Source organism: Gopherus flavomarginatus, chromosome 3 (genome assembly GCF_025201925.1).
Source record: "Gopherus flavomarginatus isolate rGopFla2 chromosome 3, rGopFla2.mat.asm, whole genome shotgun sequence".
Lineage (NCBI taxonomy): Eukaryota > Metazoa > Chordata > Testudines > Testudinidae > Gopherus > Gopherus flavomarginatus.
The window spans coordinates 261788559-261808817 of NC_066619.1; the positions used below are offsets into that span (position 1 = coordinate 261788559).

General features: G+C 41.2%; 1 protein-coding gene across 3 annotated transcripts in view; it reads left to right on the forward strand.

The window, feature by feature from the left end:
* Nucleotides 1-20259, forward strand: part of KIAA0232 (KIAA0232 ortholog) — a 120000-nt gene that overhangs the window by 85635 nt on the left and 14106 nt on the right. For all 3 annotated transcript variants that reach the window (XM_050947348.1, XM_050947349.1, XM_050947350.1), the window contains one exon: nucleotides 4232-7508. In XM_050947348.1, the coding sequence (XP_050803305.1) occupies nucleotides 4232-7508 (3277 nt within the window). The remainder of the gene's footprint in view (nucleotides 1-4231; nucleotides 7509-20259) is intronic.

Consider the following 20259-nt stretch of genomic DNA (forward strand, 5'->3'; position numbering starts at 1 on the left):
TATGTTTCTTTTAACTTGAAACTTCTAAATACAGTGGTTAAAAAGTAAAATGTTTAATGAAAGGAAATTTAAAGTTATTCCTACAGTCCCCTTTTGCACATGCAGTGTTCTGTGTTCTAGGTGTTTGACACCTTATATATTTGCCGCAAGGCCAACTTTATTTTTGTTGACACTTGTGGAATTAAATTTTTAAACTGTAGTGTTCTATTTATTTAAATTTTTCCAATTTTTATTAAGGGAACTGTGTCAGCTAGACAACATAAAGTGCTAAAAGTAGTTTCAGTTACTATTCCAACCTTTTTGTCCCCATTCCAGATTTGTGGTGGTATAATTATGGTATTATATTTTTTAAGATAGTGTTATCTTCCATACAAAAAGGGGAAAGTGTGAAGTCAACTGTAAACAAAGTGTTGCTACCGCTGAAAACAATGGGAGTTTTGCTTTTGACTTCTTTGGGGAAAGAAGTATGATTTTGACTTTCTTTCAATTGAAGAATTATAAGCAACCTTTCAGTTAGTTACCTGATATAGCAACAGGTAAAATGTCAGACAGAAGTGTCATTAAGTTGACAATATCTTTTTTTTAAAAAAAGAGAGAAAATTATCATACCTTAATGTTCAAAATAATATTCAAAGGAACTTACACAGTGAGTTTAATGTTCAGATAAGTGACCCCAACACTGCTTATTACAGCATTACACTTATTACACTGATAATTGTGTCAATTCACAGATCTCGTAGAATTGTAAACTTTTTTTGAATGGGTAGTCATTGGGGGGGAGAAAAGTTTCCCTGTACAGATATCTTGAATATCAATCTCAGAAATCATGTAAAGTTAAGGAAAATAGTGTATTTGAGACTCGCCTGCATTCGTGAAACTTAACCAAAAAAATTGCAACTAGTGCAAGCCCTAGTGTAGATAAAGCTGAGGTAGCAGTGCTTGTTATTATCATAGAAGCATACAATCATAGAACTGGAAGGGACCTCGAGAGGTCATCTAGTCCAGACCCCTGCATGTTAATTTAAACTTCACAGATTTAAAGGAGACAGTTTAGCATTCTGTACAAAGAAGTACAAACTTATCTAAGCAGATCATATGTGTGTTACATGGTTTGTTAGTGAGAGGCTGTCAAGGTTTTTTCCCCACTTTGATCTTTAGAGTACAAGAAGTGGGGACCTGCATGAACACTTCTAAGATTAATTACTAGCTTAGGTCTGGTACGCTGCCATCAGCCAGAATTTAGTGTCTGGCACACTTTTTCTGTTCCCCCAAAACCTTCCCTGGAGAACACAGATCCAAACCCCTTGGATTTTAAAAGAAGGAGAAATTAACCATCCCCCTCCTTTTCCCCCAGACTTTCCCCTCCCTAGGTTGCCTTGAGAGGCTTCACACAGATCCAAACTCCTTGGATCTTAAAACAAAGAGGAATTAACCATCCCCCTCTTCCTCCCCCCCCCCCCCCCATCCCTGGTGAGTTCAGACCCAATCCCTTGGCTGTTAAAAGAAGGAAAAATCAATCAGGTTCTTAAAAAGAAAGCTTTTAATTAAAGAAAGAAAAGGTAAAAATTATCTCTGTAAAATCAGGATGGAAAATGCTTTACAGGGTACTCAGATTTATATAGACCAGAGGGACCCCCCGCCTGGCCTTAGATTCAAAGTTACAGCACACAGAGGTAAAAATCCTTCCAGCAAAAGAAACCTTTACAAGTTGAGAAAACAAACATAAGACTAATCCGCCTTGTCTGACTATTACTTACAATTTTGAAACATGAGAGAGTGATTCAGAAAGATTTGGAGAGCCTGGAATGATGTCCCGTCCTCTCAGTCCCTAGAGCGAACAACGAGCAAAACAAAAAGCACAAACAAAGACTTCCCTCCACCAAGATTTGAAAGTATCTTGTCCCCCTATTGGTCCTCTAGTCAGGTGTCAGCCAGGTTTACTGAGCTTCTTAACCCTTTACAGGTAAAAGAGACATTAACCCTTAATCATCTATTTATGATAGAGGCTATTTTTGAAATGTAGGGGTGGGGCATGGAGGTGGATTGAGAAATGTGCCTTCATTACAGGGGCTTTTAAGACTGGATCCCATAACTTTACAGTTGATCTAAATGATATATAACATAATAATTCTAAAAACATATAGGGATCATGGTGTTCCTACTTGTGATGTGCATGCCAGAGAATCTCAGGTCGCATATGCTTAGGACCCTGATTTTAAAGTAGTATTCAAGTAGGCTGTTTTCATGGCTTGACTCAAATGAAAAATATATTTGAAAAGCTTGTCACAGTGGCTATAACAAGCAGTTTATACAAATGTTCCCAGAGTTTGGGGTTACTAGAACGTATATTTAAAACTTCTCACTGGTTAATGCAAATAAGTATCATGTATTAGTCATAATTTGCTTTTCTTTTAAAAAATTTAGATATATCAAACTATAGAATCATAGAATTGTAGGGCTGGAAGGGACCTCGAGAAGTCATCAAGTCCAGCCCCCTGCGCTGTGGCAGGACCAAGTAAACCGAGACCATCCCATAAAGGTGTTTGTCTAACTTGTTTGTAAAAGCTGCCAGTGATGGGGAATCCATGACCTCCCTTGGAAGCCTATTCCAGTGCTTAATTACCCTTATAAAGATTTTCCCAATAGCTAACCTAATCTCCCTTGATGCAGATTAAGCCCATTATTTCTTGTCCCATCTTCACTGGACATAAAGAACAATTGATCATCATCCTCTTTATAACAGCCCTTAACGTACTGGAAGACTGTTATCCGGTCCCCTCTCAGTCTTCCTTTCTCAAGACTAAATATAGGTTTTTCCACCTTTGCTCATAGGACAGGTTTTCTAAACCTTGCATCATTTTTGTTGCTCTCCTCTGGATTCTTCCCAGTTTGTCCACATTCTTCCTAATTTTTGGTCCCCGGATTTGGACACGGTACTCCAGCTGGAGCCTCATGAATGCCAAATAGAACAAGACTGTTACCTGCTGTGTCTTACATACAACACTCCTGTTAATACACCCCAGAATCACATCAGTCTGTTTTGCAGCTGCATCACATGATATTTAGTTTGTGGTCCACTATAACACCAGATCCTTTTCATCAGTACTATCTCCTAGACAGTTATTCCCTCATTTTATAGTTGTGCATTTGAATTTTTCTTCCTAAGTGAAGTACTTTGCGCTTCTCTTTATTGAATTTCATCATCTTGAATTCAGACTAATTCTCCTAATTCATCAACATCATTTTGAATTTTAAATCTGTCCTCCAAAGTGCTTGCAACCCCTCCCAGTTTATCTTTTGCAAATTTTATAAACGTACTCTCTACTCCATTATACAAGTCATTTTAATTAAAATATTGAATAGTACTGGACCCAGGACTGACCCCCTACAAAACCCTACTGGATTCACCCTCCCAGCTTGACAACCACTCGTTGCATATGGTCTCTCAATCAGTTTTGCACACATCTTATAGTAATTTCATCTAGACCGCATTTCCCTAGTTAACTTATGAGAACGTCATATGGAACTTTGTCAAAAGCCTTACTAAAATCAAGGTATATCACATCTACTGCTTCCTGCCTATCCACTAGATCAGTAATCCTGTCAAAGGAGGAAATTAATTTGGCTTGACATGATTTGTTCTTGACAAAGCCATGCTGCCTATTCTATATAACCCTATTATCCTCCAGGTGCTTACAATTTGGTTGTTGCTGATGTAAGAACTTTCTCGTGTTGCATATATGTAAGTCATTTGACAATTGATAGATTGGCTTTAGAGCTTCTATAGGGCATTGAATAATGCAGTTTTAATAGGAAAATCATAAATTCCAAACAGTTAAGTTAAAAATTCCTAGTGAAAAGCTATGTCATCTGATAACTTTATACCTGAACCTTCATGGTTTTGAACATCCTCCGCTCCCATTGGCTTCAGTAGGAATTGAGGATGCTCAGCAGCTTTCAGGATTATATATATTGTGGGTTTTTTAAAATATAATTATCTAAATATAATTCTGTGCACACTTTTAGGTGATTTTCTGTTATATCATAATTCAAATACACTAAATTGTGCTTGGTATTTGGGATCTCTTCGGTTGTAGAATATTCTAGTGATTATGGAAGTAAAAGAATGTGAAAAAAGGCAAAATTGGAAATTTAAGTATTTCAAAAGTGCCTGTAGAAGTTCGAAAAACTGAATTTAAATATCTCTTTTTTCTTTTTCTTTTTCTTTCAGGTATTATGAAGCATTTCCTCCTCTTTCTGAGAAGCCAATTTGCCTGCAAGAAATTATGACTGTATGGAATAAATCCAAAGTTTGCTCTTACTCTAGCTCCTCATCTTCATCCAATGCTCCACCAACTAGCACCGATACATCCTCTCCAAAGGACTGCAATAGTGAAAGTGAAGTAACTAAAGAGAGAAGTAACAAAGTGTCTGCCACTGTACATGAAAGAACCCAGCAGAAAAAAAGTAAAACTGAGAGAGAGAACAAGTTCAGTAATGGCACTGTTGAAGATAAGCCTGCTTTATATAAAAAGCAAGTCCGACATAAGTCTGAGGGAAAGATACGTCCTCGCTCCTGGTCGTCTGGTTCCAGTGAAGCAGGCTCAAGTTCAAGTGGTAATCAAGGTGAATTAAAAGCATCAGTGAAATGTATTAAAGTAAGACATAAAACAAGGGAGGTTCGAAATAAAAAGGGGCGTAATGGGCAAAGCAGGCTTTCAGTGAAGACTGGTGAAAAGACTGAAAGAAAAATCTATAGTGGAAGTAGCAGCAGCAGTGGATCGATCAAACAGCTGTGTAAAAGGGGTAAAAGGCCATTAAAAGAAATTGGAAGGAAAGAAACTGGCAGTAATGATGGAAAAGATCTGTATTTAAACAGCAGAAACGAAAAGGAATATAAAGAAGAACCCTTGTGGTATACTGAGCCGATTGCAGAATACTTTGTTCCTCTGAGCAGAAAAAGTAAGCTTGAGACTACGTACCGCAACAGGCAAGATACGTGTGATATAACATCAGAGGCTGTAGAAGAATTGTCTGAATCAGTGCATGGTCTTTGTATTAGCAACAATAATATTCATAAAACATACCTCGCAGCAGGTACTTTTATTGATGGTCACTTTGTAGAAATGCCTGCAGTTCTAAATGAGGATATTGACCTCACTGGGACCTCAATATGTTCTCAACCAGAGGACGACAAATATTTGGATGATGTTCATCTGTCAGAACTAACACACTTCTATGAAGTGGATATTGATCAATCCATGTTGGATCCTGGTGCCTCAGATAAAATGCAAGGAGAAAGTCGGATTTTGAATATGATTCGACAGAAAAGTAAAGAGAAATCTGATTTTGAGGCAGAATGTTGCATAGTGTTAGATGGAATGGAGTTGCAAGGGGAAAGTGCAATATGGACAGATTCAACCAGCTCTGTTGGTGCTGAAGGGTGGTTCTTGCAAGACCTTAGTAATTTAGCTCAATTTTGGGAGTGCTGTTCATCTTCTAGCTCTGGTGATGCAGATGGAGAAAGTTTTGGAGCAGATTCTCCTATCTTAGACAGCACAATGCTTAATTCACACATGCTTGCTGGCAATCAAGAGCTCTTTTCGGATATTAATGAAGGGTCTGGCATAAACTCTTGTTTTTCAGTGTTTGAAGTGCAATGCAGAAATTCTGTTTTACCATTTTCTTTTGAAACACTCAATTTGGGAAATGAAAATGCAGATTCTAGTAGCAGTGCTAATATGCTTGGAAAGACACAGTCTAGATTGCTAATATGGACCAAAAATAGTGCCTTTGATGAAAATGAACACTGTTCCAGTCTTTCAACAAGAACTTGTAGTCCCTGGTCACACTCGGAAGAAACACGTTCAGACAATGAAACTTTAAATATTCCATTTGAAGAATCCACACAATTTAATGCAGAAGATATAAATTATGTAGTTCCTAGGGTGTCTTCAAGTTACGTAGATGAAGAAATTCTAGATTTTTTTCAAGAAGAAACCTGCCAGCAACAAGCTAGAACTTTAGGAGAAATACCCACTTCGGTTTTCAAAAAAAAATCTAAACTAGAATCTGTCTGTGGTATTCAGCTAGAACAAAAAGGAGAAGGTAAAGATTATGAAACAACACAAGTGTCTAGTGAAAGCAGCCCACATGGAGATGGCTATAGCTCAGGGGTTATTAAAGACATTTGGACAAATATGACAGACAGAAATTCTGCAGCAATGGTAGAGATAGAAGGAATAGAAAATGAATTGTTTTCAACTGATGTAAATAACTACTGTTGCTGTTTAGATACTGAAGCAAAAGTTGAAACCCTCCAGGAACCTAATAAGGCAGTGCAGAGATCAGAGTATCATCTTTGGGAAGGTCAAAAAGAGAACTTGGAGAAGAGAGCATTTGTTGCAAATGATTTATCAGAAATAGATGGTGGTGATTATACTACGCCATCAAAACCTTGGGACATAAACCAGGATAAAGAAAACTCATTTATACTTGGTGGTGTATATGGGGAGCTCAAAACATTTAATAGTGATGGAGAATGGGCACTAGTGCCCCCTAGTCACACAAAAGGAAGCTTATTACAGTGTGCAGCTTCTGATGTAGTGACAATAGCTGGTACAGATGTCTTCATGACACCAGGAAACAGCTTTGCTCCTGGTCACAGGCAATTATGGAGGCCATTTGTGTCATTTGAACAGAATGAGCAATCGAAGAATGGAGATAATGGATTGAATAAGGGGTTTTCTTTTATCTTCCATGAAGACTTACTGGGAGCTTGTGGTAACTTTCAAGTTGAAGAACCTGGACTTGAATATTCATTCTCTTCCTTTGACCTGAACAATCCATTTTCACAAGTTCTTCATGTAGAGTGTTCATTCGAATCAGAAGGAATTGCATCTTTCAGCCCAAGTTTTAAACCCAAATCAATTCTGTGCTCTGATTCAGACAGTGAAGTTTTGCATCCCAGGATATGTGGGGTTGACAGGACGCAGTACAGGGCTATACGGATTTCTCCAAGGACTCACTTTCGCCCAATTTCTGCATCTGAGCTTTCTCCAGGGGGTGGAAGTGAGTCAGAATTTGAGTCAGAAAAAGATGAAGGAAGTATTCCAGCCCCTTCCCAAGTAGACGTGTTTGAAGATCCACAAGCAGATCTCAAACCACTAGAGGAAGATGCAGAAAAAGAAGGGCATTACTATGGAAAGTTAGAGCTTGAATCGGGAAAATTCCTTCCCAGATTAAAGAAGTCTGGAATGGAGAAGAGTGCACAAACATCACTGGATTCCCAGGAAGAATCAGCTGGAATGTTGCCAGTTGGAAACCAAAATCCCTGCTTAGAGTGCAGTATGAAAGAATCACTAGGTATGAGGGATATGGAAAATTCCAAAATAAACTGCAGAATAGTGGAGCAACATGAAGAAATTAACAGGTTTTGCAGTTGCAAAGCGGGTTGCCATTTCCCTACATACGAGGATAATCCTGTTTCTTCAGGAGAGATGGAAGAGGTATGTGTTGATGTAAGATTATTGGATTTGCAGCTAGCAAAAGTCAATAAATACACTGTTTATGCAACACCCATTCTCGTAATTTGGTAGTTCGGTTTAATGGATGAGATCTAATTCTTCGATAGCAAAGTTAATGATCTGATGGTAGTAATAATTGAGTCATCTTACATAAGCAAATGTCTCAGTGTTTTAAAAATTCATGCATTGAAAGATTAAGTAAGCTTCCCCTTTTTTTTAGTTTGTCTGATTTATATGTAATCTGATGAAAAAATGTGTTAAATTCCTAGCTTGACAATACTGAATCATGAAGCAAGCGTGTTAAATAGAGTATTGTAATCCTAAATCAGTTCTTTCAATAAGTTTACTAACGGAGCAGTATGTATTTTAAGTAGTCAAAAGTTTTACATTTTTACACTTGAGTAAAACACATTCATTTGCCAAACAGGACAATAATCAGTGATTTGATCACATCTGTTTTAGCTTATTGAATTGCCATGTCCTGGTAAATACTTCAAAGGGGGAAAATGAATTATAGGCTTGGAATATTCTAGCAAAATTAAGTTTTTTGCTGAGCAGAATCTTTCAAAATGAAAATACAAAAATATTGTTAGCTTCTCAGGTTAAACTTATGTGAATGTGTTCTTATATCAAGGATTAAAAAATTAAATCCTTTATAGAAGGATACTAATTACACTTAATCATGAAGCACTATCAGACTTAATAAAAACCATAATTTTAAGATTTAGCATTTATATAAAACTTTTTATTTAGCCACAGGTTGTCATGATTTACTTAATTTGATGTGGTGAAGTAGACTTCTGTAGTGCACATCTGTAGTCACCACAAATATACTCTCAGGTTTCATTTTTTTTCCTGCATGTGGGATGACAGCACAAGTTGAATTCTTATAAGCACAGTTCATACTGCTAGAATAACACTCCCTTTGCCCCAAATCTTGCCATAGGAGCCACGAAGATTGTAACTACACTTCCTACATCGGTTTTGGAATAGAAATGCTGGAATTTCATACATGCCTCTCACCCCTTCCCTGGTGAAGAGAACCACTAGGATCTTTATTCTCATCATTTTTCTCCCATGTCCATCCATCCATCGCATGTGTGTCCTTGATAAGGAACTTTCCTGCATTACTTCCCCTGTTCAGTGCCTGGTGCCAGATAAGCACAGTGCTTAGTAAGAACCTTTGGCTTGAGCTGCTAGTTGAAATTATCCAATGATGTCTTTCCTCCCTAATCTTCATTCTGTGGGGGAACACTGAGGGGCTTCCCACTCTTGAATCTGCTTCCGTCACACAGCCAGGTAGAAACTCTATAGCTACAAAATTCTAAGCTTCTGAGCCATATGAAGTTCCAAATCAGTCTTTTGATTTAGTGTTTTAGACTGTAGAGTCAGCCTAAAGTTAGTGCCTCACTAAAGTGGACAGAGGAACCTTGTTGCAGCTTCAGTTGTGGAGAGGCTGTGGATCAGGTCCCCAGGAGTACCTCTTCTGACTCAGAACAAGTCAAGAGGATAGGAACATAAGAGTCTTTACAACTCCCTGATTCTGTCTCTAGGTGTAATTTAAAGCAATCTCTGGTCTTCTCTAACTTGCACTGGCTAGGTTGTGTTGGAAACACTGTGCCAGTCCTGTGCCACCTGAGGATTCTTGCACATTGAATCATTGGGTAGGTTAAGATGAATCTACAACAAATGTTACAAAAATGGCTGCATCAGAGGTCATGTCTTGACCCTGTTTCATTTTAATAAGAAGTCTTCTTAAATTATTTGGTTTTTTTTTTAAGTTGAGTGGAGCAGAAGACAGCAGAATACCTGGGGATTGTTACAGAAAGCTTAAAACTTTCACTCTAAGTCCATTAGTAAGAGAATAGAGTTCTAAGAATTGAAGCAAACTTTTTGATGACCTAGACTATTTAGTAAACTCTGATAAGCGGAGAGACTACTATGAATTGTATTAAATGTATAAACTCCACATTGCTAAGCCTTCTGTGAAATGAATTTGTTTTATTTGGTTTGATTTTATTTAGTGCTCATGAAAATGAAAAATCTAGAGCTGGAATGATTCAGGCATTTGGCAGGCAGGGCTCCCAATACATGTGAATATTATTGGTAATACAGTTTGTCAAGTGGCTTTGCATATTGCCACTTATGGGTAATGCATTGCCTGGTGTTGCCTAACAGTAGAACCTTCTCTAAGCAGTGCCCTTTATAGTGCATGTGCACTCTCTCCTACCTCTCTCTTCAGCATTTTCAAACATTCTGAGGGAGTGGAGGGGAAAGGAAAATTAGTGGATCCCTGGACTCATGGAGTGAGGAATAGCTTTGGTTTTTTGGATTTAGTTTAGCTTAGCCCTTTGGCCAAATTAAAAGCCAAAAACAATAGAAGAAACAAAAATCCAACAACCTCCATTTCCTGATAACCAATTTCTGAGAGTCAGAGGGAGACTGCCATCCAGCAGGAGTACTTACACATGACTGCAGCCTGTTCAGGAGAGAGATATGTCAACCCTTGGAAACAGGAGATGATAGAGACAACCTTTCCTGTTACCTAGACTACTCTGACAAGCTAGAAGACTCTTCAGGTGCACTCCTCCTTTTGACTGAGACTAAAGAGGAAGACAGGAGAATATTTCCTTCCTAACTTTCATCCTGGGAGGATACCAGTATCCTTTAATTTTTTTACTAGGAAGGTTGTGGTTTTAATCCATGTATTTCATACATCAGCAGACACTCCTGGGCAGAAATAATGTGAAATAACAATAAAGCAATAAAAAATAATAAATAAAAGGTCCCTTGCATTGTATCTGGAGTGGACTAACGCTCCTAAAATGTCCATGGTGCTCTATTGCTTTTGACCTTGGATCAGAAGGCTTTGAAACAACCATGGCTGACTTTTTTTTTCCTTTTTTGGGGGGTGGGTTGTTTTTTATTTTATTGCTTCTTGGCAGGCTTTCAGCTTCTAGGTCATGTTAAGATACATTCCATCCAAGCCATGTATACTTTCGAAAACAGCCTGAGATCTGTTCCAATTCAAGAGATATACAATGCAGCCAAACTGTTACCTTTGATTTACAAGATGGGGCTACCGGGATTTGGTCTCCTGCTGCAACTGCAGCCTTGGTTGTTCAAATAGCTTGAACTGACCCCTGTGTATGTTAGGTTGATTATGTTCATCTATAGTAGACTGGACTGCATTTTGAATGTGTAGTGAACACTTACATGTGAATAAATTTATGGAGAAGATAAGTATGAACTCAGAATTTAACACAGTAATCAAATATTTGCATTCATTTTTTTCACGTCTGCTTCAGTCTCATGTTTTGCTTGATGTATCTTGCATACACAGGCCAAATTTAGGAAATAAGATGGCTTTCTTTTTAAATTTCTCTCTGCTACCTCCGGCAGCTGCACTTTCATTTATTCAGACCCAGGGTTTTAGCTTTGATAATTCCACGTTTACTGTTAGAACATTCAGAAGAAATAATATGCAAGTGTGCTTTAATAGTCTACATAAAGGCCTCCTCATCCTCATCTTTATATCAGCGAGTCTCTTTTGCTACCTAATATCCTTGCAAAAGCTAAGCCTGGAAGAAGCCAAGCTCTGATTCTTTTAGCATTTCTATCAAATATCAGCTTAATCTTGTACAAGATTGCAACTAAATCCTATCCAGGTCTGTTAACTGATGGTGCAGTTTACATGTGCTATTCATCGGACTGCCAATTAGTCATAGTAGAAAAATGTAGAATTGGATACAATCCTTGCCGTGGAGAGTGTGGAACAGTCTATGCAAGCAAAAGCAGGAGTGTGTGTGTGAGAGAGTGGGGAGAGAGAGAGAGAAAGTAAGAGAAATGGATTGAAAAGAGGGAAAGGTAGAAACAACAGTTATTGTAATGGTTTAGGTGTTCTGCACCTCTTTTAAAATAATTTATATTTATGTAGTCGCCAGAAATTTTAATGGTGACAGACTAAAATGCATTATAGTAGCTAACTAAGCTACCATGCAATTGAACATTTTTTTGTCTTCAGTGAAAAACCAACCTTGGGTTGTTCTGGAAACTGTATCTATCTTACCAGTGAATACTTCTCCACCATTGGTGCTTGGATAATACTACCACTTTTAGAATAGACTGCATATTCCCATTTAGAAAGCAGTGTCCATTTTTCTCATGTCTGAATATTTAGATCTGAGCTTATGAAATAATAGTGGTACTTAGCACTTTCATTTCAAAACCTCAAAGCATTTTAGTAAGTAGGTATGCATTGTTTGCATTTCACAGGACTCTTTTAATAATGCCCCCCGTTGAGAATCTCAAATGCTAATAAAATTCTAATGAACAATCCTTCACAAAACACCTGTGAAGTAGAAAAGTATTAGCTCTGATTTACAAATGAGGCATGGAGAAGTGGTGACTTGCCCCCAACACACAGTAAGTCAGTGGTAGAGCTAGGAATAGAAACCAGAACTGCTCACAGTTGTCTTTTTTTATCTATCACTGACAATAATGTGTTTTCTTTTTTTCACAAATTCTATGGAAAAACTCTCCTTTTAAAATAAGAAAACAAATTTTTGTTATTATGTAAACAGAATGCACCAAAGCACGTTACAATACTTCACATTTTATGTGACAGCTTCTCTTCACAGCTGATTATTTTTTAAATGACTTTGTTCTGTTAAGTGTAAGTGTTAGTGCACAGTGGGTGGGTGTTTTTGTTATAGGTGGGGCCTGTTATTAAAGTTGTGAGACACTTCCAGTTATGAGATCCGGTTTTCATTTTCTTAAGTTTGCCAAATATTAATTGTTTGGGCCAAATTTTATGTACTGTCTCCTTTTTAAAGAAAATTTCAGCCAGAAAGGTTCAGTGGTTTCTGAAAAAGAAGTAAGGAAAAATACAGTATATGTGTTCATAGGGAAAAATAAATTGGAAACCATGTTTGAGACACTCTGGAGCCCCCATACTTTTGAGCCAGGATTTGAAATTTGGCAGGAGATTGGCCTTTGTGTCAAGGACATGCCTTATGCCATCCTGTGAAAATGTACCAGGTTATAAGAGTTTTTAAAAATTGCATTCCTCACATATATTAGGGTTGGAAGGGACCTCAGGAGGTCATCTAGTCCAACCCCTTGCTCAAAGCAGGGCCAATCCCCAGATTTTTGCCGCAGTTCCCCAAATGGCCCCCTCAAGGATTGAACTCACAAAACCCTGGGTTTAGCAGGCCAGTGCTCAAACCACTGAGCTATCTCTCTCCCCTTCCCCCTGGAGACCTGCTAGAGCTTCTCAGCTAAAAACTCGCAAAGTCCCATCTACACTGGATGTGTTTCAGCCTGGGAGTGCAGGAAACTAAGGAGGACTTTCCCTGCAACTGAAACTTTGGGCTGCTGTGGGCCAAGCTAGTTTCAGGCACTTGAAGTGAGACTAGGGAGACTCTCTCTCCTATGCTCTCTGTGCCCCCCTGATGGGTTCAGGTAGTAAGGAGGAGAAAGTGACCTGTATCAAGTGCAGAGGGGGGAAGAGCTGGGGGAATAGACTAAGAGAAGGAGCCTGGGGTTGTAGTGGGAGAGCTGGGATAGAACTCAGGAGTTGCTGGCCGCTGGCCAAATGACTACACTATAGTTAAGAAAATCATTTGTGATTCGCACAGCAGTCATAACTCAGCCATGTGGCAAACACTCCAAGGTCCAATTGTTACCACTACATACAGATGTAGTATTTTCTATTTTACTGTATAAAGGGATGGACTTCTAGATTATGTGGGAAGCATAACTTTGATTTTATTAATGTGCATGTAAAATGTCCACAATAAATTGTATTAATGTAGTGTTTGTATTTAGTATTTGTAATTGCTTCTTAGAGTGCAGTGTGCTACTTGTGTCTGTATGTTGTTGATATAGCAGGAAAATGACAACAATGTACAGGACACAAAGAGTCAGGGCATATAAAACAATATGTGACCAGAATCTCTCTAATTTTAACATTTGGGAGTAATGTATTTTATAAACTATTATGTTCATACCATGGAGATTATACTTTTCTCACAAGAATTTTAAGTTTCTAAGCACAAGTATTCTTTAAGCCTGGTTATGTATCAAGCAAGTTATTTTTAACACATGCACTACCTTGGAATATGAGCAGGCAATAATGCTTTTGTTGACAAGACTAATACTGTTTTTTAGAATTTCAATGTTGTTCATACGTTTGGTACCATGCTCTATTGAAATAAAAGTGTAGGAAGACATTTTTTTACAGTCGATAAATACAACACAGCTAAGGATTTGGCACCAATATAGGAGCAGTTCTCAGAGGAGAACCATGTTGGAGGGATATCTTATCAATGGGAAACCATCATGATTCTCCAACAGTTAATTTACTATTACTATATGTGGTGGTGTAGCTGTGTCGGTCCCACGTTACTAGAGAGACATGAGGGGTGATATAATATCTTTTTATTGGTCCAGCTTCTGTTGGTAAGAGAGACAAGTTTTCAAGCTTACACAGAGCTCTTCTTCAGGTCTGGGAAATGTACTTAGTTTCACTGCCAGATACAAGGTGAAACAGATTGTTTAAGGTGTAAGTACTTAACAAATATTTCAAGGGACCTTTCAAGGTGAAGTGGCCTGTGAACACTCTCTCCAGTCCGGGGAGTGAGGGGGAGAAGGAAGCTGCCTCTCCTGCTTCCTTTCCCTCCTAAAACTGGAGGGATGTTAATGGGGCACTTCAGTTTGAATGGTCCCTTGATATATCTGTTAAGTCCTTACCTTAAACAATCTGTTCCACTGTGTATTTAGCAATGACACTGGAAGGCTGTGTCTACACTGGCAGAGTTTTTTCGCTGAGAGCTTAGTCGCTGATTTAAAAAAAAGCGCTTGAAGAAAACTGCTGTTGTGTGTTCACATTGTCTTCCACTGGCGAAATAGCATGTTCACACTTCAGCACTTGCATTGCCAATGAGAGCAATGCACTGTGGGTACCACTGTGGGAAGGCAGAGGGAATTGTGGCGCATCATGGGCCTGGGCTCTATTCCCCGTGATGCACTTCTTTCCGTCCCAGCATTCCATGTGCTGCTGTCTTCAGTTTGTGGCATTTTTCAACGTCCCTTGTTTTCTGCTTTCCCTGTCACATCTGTCTGCAGGAATGGATCCCCCACTGCTCTCCATTGCTCTGCTTGCTCTGCCTAGCACATGGCGAGTGGCAGTGGAGTTATTCTTGAAGTTACAAATGCAGCGGCAGTCACAGTTGCCTGACGTGATGTCCGACATGGAAAGCAGCAACATTAGATTGTTGGCTTTCACGGAGGAGTTGAACACAGTGGAACATTGCTTTTGGGCTCGGGACACTAGCACACAGTGGTGGCATCACATCATTTTGCAAGTCTGGGATGACTAGCAGTGGCTGCATACGTTTCGGATACGGAAAGCCACCTTCCTGGAACTGTGTGCTGAGCTCTCCTCATCCCGTGGCTCAAGGACTCCTGAATGAGAGCTCCCTTTTTGGTGGAGAAGCGCATGGGGATGGCAGCGTGGAAGCTGGTGACTCCAGACTGCTACTGGTCGGTCGTGAACCAGTTTGGAGTGGGGAAGTCGACCACTGGGGCTGTGGTACTGCAAGTGTGTAAGGCCATTAATTGCATCCTGCTGCGAAAGACAATGACTCTTGGTAATGTGCATAAAATTATGGATGGCTTTGCAGAAATGGGTTTGCCTAACTGCAGAGAGGTGATAGATGGCATGCCTATTCCAATTCTGGCACCTTACCACCTTGCGACCAAGTACATCAGTCGGAAGAGGTTCTTCTCCATGGTTTTGCAGGTGCTTGTGGATCACTGTAGTCGTTTCACTGACATGAACATGGGTTGCTCCGGAAAGGTGCATAATGCACAAATCTTTAGGAACACTGGCGTGTACAGAAAGCTGCAAGCAGGGACTTTCTTTCCAGACCAGAAAACTACCACAGAGGAAGTCGAAATGCCCTGGGGGACCCAGCGTTCCTCTTAATGCCATGGCTCATGAAGCAGTACACAGAAAACCTATATAGCAGTAAGGAGTGGTTCAATAACAGGTTGAGTAGGTGCAGAGTGACTGTTGGATGTGTGTTTGGCCTATTAAAGGCTTGCTGGCGAAGCCTATATGGCAGGTTAGACCTGAGTGAGGAAAATATTCCCCATGGTTATAGCCGCACGTTGTGTGCTGCATAATATTTGTGAAGGGAAGGGTGAACAGTTTATTCAGGGGTAGACTGCTGAGGCAGAAGGCCTGACTACTGATTTTTGAGCTATTGCTATTAGAGGGGCTCAACTTGGGACAATAAGTATCAGGGATGCCTTGAGGCAACACTTTGAAGATGAAAACCAGTAATGTTTGTTGCTGTGCTGGGAACTGCAATGGTTAATTACATTTAGTATGCTAGGAAGCACTTGTGATTAAGGCCTAGGATTCAGTGTAAGGAACTAATAAAAGTGCCTGTTGATTTGCAGGTGCCATGAGGTATCATACCTTTTGTGTGAACAAATAGAGTGCTTATAATTAAAAAAAACTTTTTGCTTTTATTGCCAAATAAACCACAACACCTCTCTCTCAGTGGGGTAGACAGCACCAAGGGTGCTGATTTTCATAGTATAGGTCCAGTTTTCATTTGAAAAGCTGTCTGCAGGGTAGAGTATAGAGGAAAGCGCAATGTGCCAGAAAGCGGAAAGGAATGCATAGAGGGAGTGCATGGGAAAGAGTTCTGAATGTGCTGCACATCTGCGCAGTCTGTAGTGTTATGAGAGTGTGGAGCATGTGGGTTTGATGCTCCAGAACTTTAATCAGCTTCTCTGTGGCATCTCTGTTGTAAGAATCCTTCTCTTGTCTTTCCTGCTTTTTGCTTTCCCTCCACTTCTTGCGTTCAATGTTTTCTGTCTGAATGCTGCAGCACGAGCTGGAATGTTTCTTCCTTGGTCTGTCTCAGCCGTTTTCTTATTGTGCATAGATGCTCTGCTGCTGTTGGGGGGTTGGTTCTCAAGTTCAAGTCTGGAGAGGCATAATTAACAATAAACAGAAGCACTATTGTCAACTATACATCTTCCCAGCTGACCATGGCAGCTCCTTGCAGCAAACTCTCCTGCTTGGAGCACATCTGAGTTGTTGCATCTGCTGGCACTGTGGAGAGAGGAGGCTGTGCAGTCCCATCTCTGCTCCGGCTGTAGGAACTTAGATATCTATAGTCAGGTTTTGCGTGGCTTGTTGGAGAAGGGCTGTTAGTGGGACGTGCAGCAGTGCTGTGCGAATATAAAGGAGCTAAGGCAGGCATTCCAGAAGGCAAGGGAGGCAAACCGTTGCTCTGGTTCTACGCTGAAGTCCTGCCACTTTTGTAAAGGGCTGGATGCCATCCTAGGGGGCTATCCCACCTCCTCTGCTAAGAGCCCCGTGGATACTTTGGAAGGGCTGGAGATGGCAGACAGTAGAATCAGTCCCAAGGCCAGTGTTTCTCAAGATGCATGTGTTATGCACCTTTCCAGACCACCCTATTGATGTCAGTGAAACCCTCACAATGATCCATAAGTACCTGAAATACCATAGAGAAGTACCCTTTCTAGTGATATCCATTGCAAGATGGATCCAGGGCCAAAATTGGAAAATGCTTGCCATCTATTGCCCTGCCACAGTTAGGGAATCTCATTGCTGGAAAGCCATCCAATATTTCATGCACGTTGCCAGAGTCACAGTGCTTCATAGCAGGATGCCGTAAATGGGCCTTCACACTTCGGTTAATGCAGCCCCAACAGTTGACTTCCTGACTCCAAACTGATTTGCGACCAAGTGGTAGCAGTCTGGAGTCGCCAGCTTCTACACAGCGATCACCACTGAGAGGGCAGTTCTCATTTTGGTGTCCTGGTGCTGCAGTGCTGGGGCAAGCTCCACACACAGTTCCTGGAAGGTGGCTTTCCACATCCAAAAGTTTTGCAGCCACTGATCATCATCCCAGACCTGAATAATGATGCCACCTCACCAGTCAGTGCTTGTTTCCTGAGCCCAAAAGCCATGGTCCACCATGTTCAGTTGCTCCATGAATGCCAAAAGTAATCTGGTGTTGTTTCTTTCCATAGCACACAGCAAGTCAGGCCATTCTAATTCCTGTTCAGAGTTCGTGATTAAGGCTGAGAGTTTGTCACAGAGGTCATTGAAGTCACAGATTCTGGGACTTTCTGGGACCTCTGCGACTTGTGCTGCGGTCAGTGCGGCTGCCCTGGGGACCGCTTGAGCAGCTTGGGCAACCCATGGGCCAGCCGCTGCTGGGGCAGTCTTGTGCCACTGTGGCCCTCCCCTCCAGCAGCAGGAGTTGGGGAGAGGGCGTGGGAGGGGGTGAGGGCTCTGAGTGGCTCTTCCCTCGGGGGGCTCCCCAGAAGTGGCAACGTGTCCCTCCCTCAGCTCCTAGGCCCATGCACTGCCTCTGCCCGCAGGCACTGCCCTCACAGCTCCCATTGGCCGTGATTCCTGGCTAATGGGAGCTGCAGAGCTGGCGCTTGGAGTGGGGACAGTACGCAGAGCTAAGAGTTGAGGGAGGGACATGTTGCTGCTTCCGGGGAAACACGAGGAGCTGGGCCGGGAGCCTGCCAGTCCTCTTCTTCCTGCGGCCTCTCCCCTCCCTCCCAGCACCAGCAGAGATCCCAGGTCACGCCCTCCGCAAGTCATGGACAGGTCATGGGCCATGAATTTTTGTTTTCTGCCCATGACCTGTCCATGATTTTTACTAAAAATAGCAGTGACTAAAATGACAGGTTTCAGAGTAGGTTTCAGAGTAGCAGCCGTGTTAGTCTGTATCCACAAAAAGAAAAAGAGTACTTGTGGCACCTTAGAGACTAACAAATTTGCTCAAATAAATTTGTTAGTCTCTAAGGTGCCACAAGTACTCCTGTTCTTTTTGCGTGACTAAAATGTAGCCTTCCTCATGATATACTGCATGACCATCCGCAATGTGTTCATAACAGTAACCACAACAGTAGAGAGCAGTGTGGGATCCATCCTTTCAGACAGAGATGGTGGGCGCGCAGTAAACAGAGGCCATTGAAAAATGCCACGAAATGCAGTCAGAAGCCCAGGGAATGCTGGGACAGAAAGAACAGCATCATGGGACATTGAGCCTATACGCATGATTCACTGCGATCCACTCCATCTTCCCACAAATTCTAGCTGCAAAATGTGGCGAGTACCACAATGGGATAGCTATCCATAGTTCATTGCTCTCACTGGCAATGCTAGAACACCAGCTGTGGATGCGCTCTGCCAACAGAGGGAGCTTAGTATGAACATGCACAAGCGTTGTAATTATACCAGTTTTTGATTGTCAGCTTCTGTCAACAAAACTCTCTAGTGTAAACAAGGCCTAAGTGCATTTCCCAGACCTGAAGAAGAGTTCTGCGTAAGCTTGACAGAATTTGGTCCAATAAAAGAAATTACCTCATCCACCTTGTCTCTCTTATTTACTATTACTACTGAATCTAATGACAAATTCATAAGAATGTGGTCCTGCAGACACTTCTGAGTACAGCGCTTTGTTGTGTGCGTAGTTCTGTTGATTTCAGTAGGAATATACACTCAGTAGTAAGTATTCTTCTTCAAGTGTTTCCACATGTCCATTCCATGTCAGATGTGTGTGCTTGCCACATACACTAGTGCTGGAAGTTTTTCCCCCAGTGGTATCTGTCGGGCCGGCTCTAGCGCCCTCTAAAGTTGAGTGCATATGCTCCAATATAAAGGGCACCGCCGGCCTGTCTCCTCCCCTTCTCCCCCCCCCCCCCCCGTTCCTTCTTTACGGCCAGTGATGGTGCTGGAACGTCCATATCAGTGGTGTCAAGTATCAGAGGGGTAGCCGTGTTAGTCTGGATCTGTAAAAGCAGCAAAGAATCCTGTGGCACCTTATAGACTAACAGATGTTTTGGAGCATGAGCTTTCATGGGTGAATACCCACTTCCTCAGATGCATGTAATGGAAATATCCAGGGGCAGGTATATATATGCTAGCAAGCAAGCTACAGATAATGAGGTCAGTTCAATCAGGGAGGATGAGGCCCTGTTCTAGCAGTTGAGGTGTGAAAACCAAGAGAGGAGAAACTGGTTCTGTAATTAGCAAGCCATTCACAGTCTTTGTTCAATCCTGAGCTGATGGTGTCAAATTTGCAGATGAACTGAAGCTCAGCAGTTTCTCTCTGAAGTCTGGTCCTGAAGTTTTTTTTGCTGCAGGATGGCCACCTTAAGGTCTGCTATAGTGTGGCCAGGGAGGTTGAAGTGCTCTCCTACAGGTTTTTGTATATTGCCATTCCTAATGTCTGATTTGTGTCCATATCAGTGGTCTTTCGTATCTGTTTTCAGCAGTGATTTTAGTGTATATAGTTACTTCAGTGTAAGTTATAGTCAGTCCCCTGAGGGACTTAGCTCAGGGATAGTGCATGCCCAGGTCCTTTGGGTGTCAAGCTCTGCAAGAAGCCCGTGCCTGTCAGTGATCCCCACCAGAGCTGCTGAAGTGCTTTGGAGAGACCCACATATGTGACATGCAGGATCTGTAAAGGGTTAAAACAGCGTATTAAGAAAGAGTGGGACAGCAGACTTGGAGCACTTCTGGTGGAGTCACTTAGCGCCAAGTACATCAACATCAGTAAGGCATTCCCCTTCACCACCGACCTCCTCACGGCACTCATCCCAGTCTCCAGTGCCTGCTAAGAGACGTAAGAAGCATGCAGGAAGAGGGTGCTTCCCAGTGTCG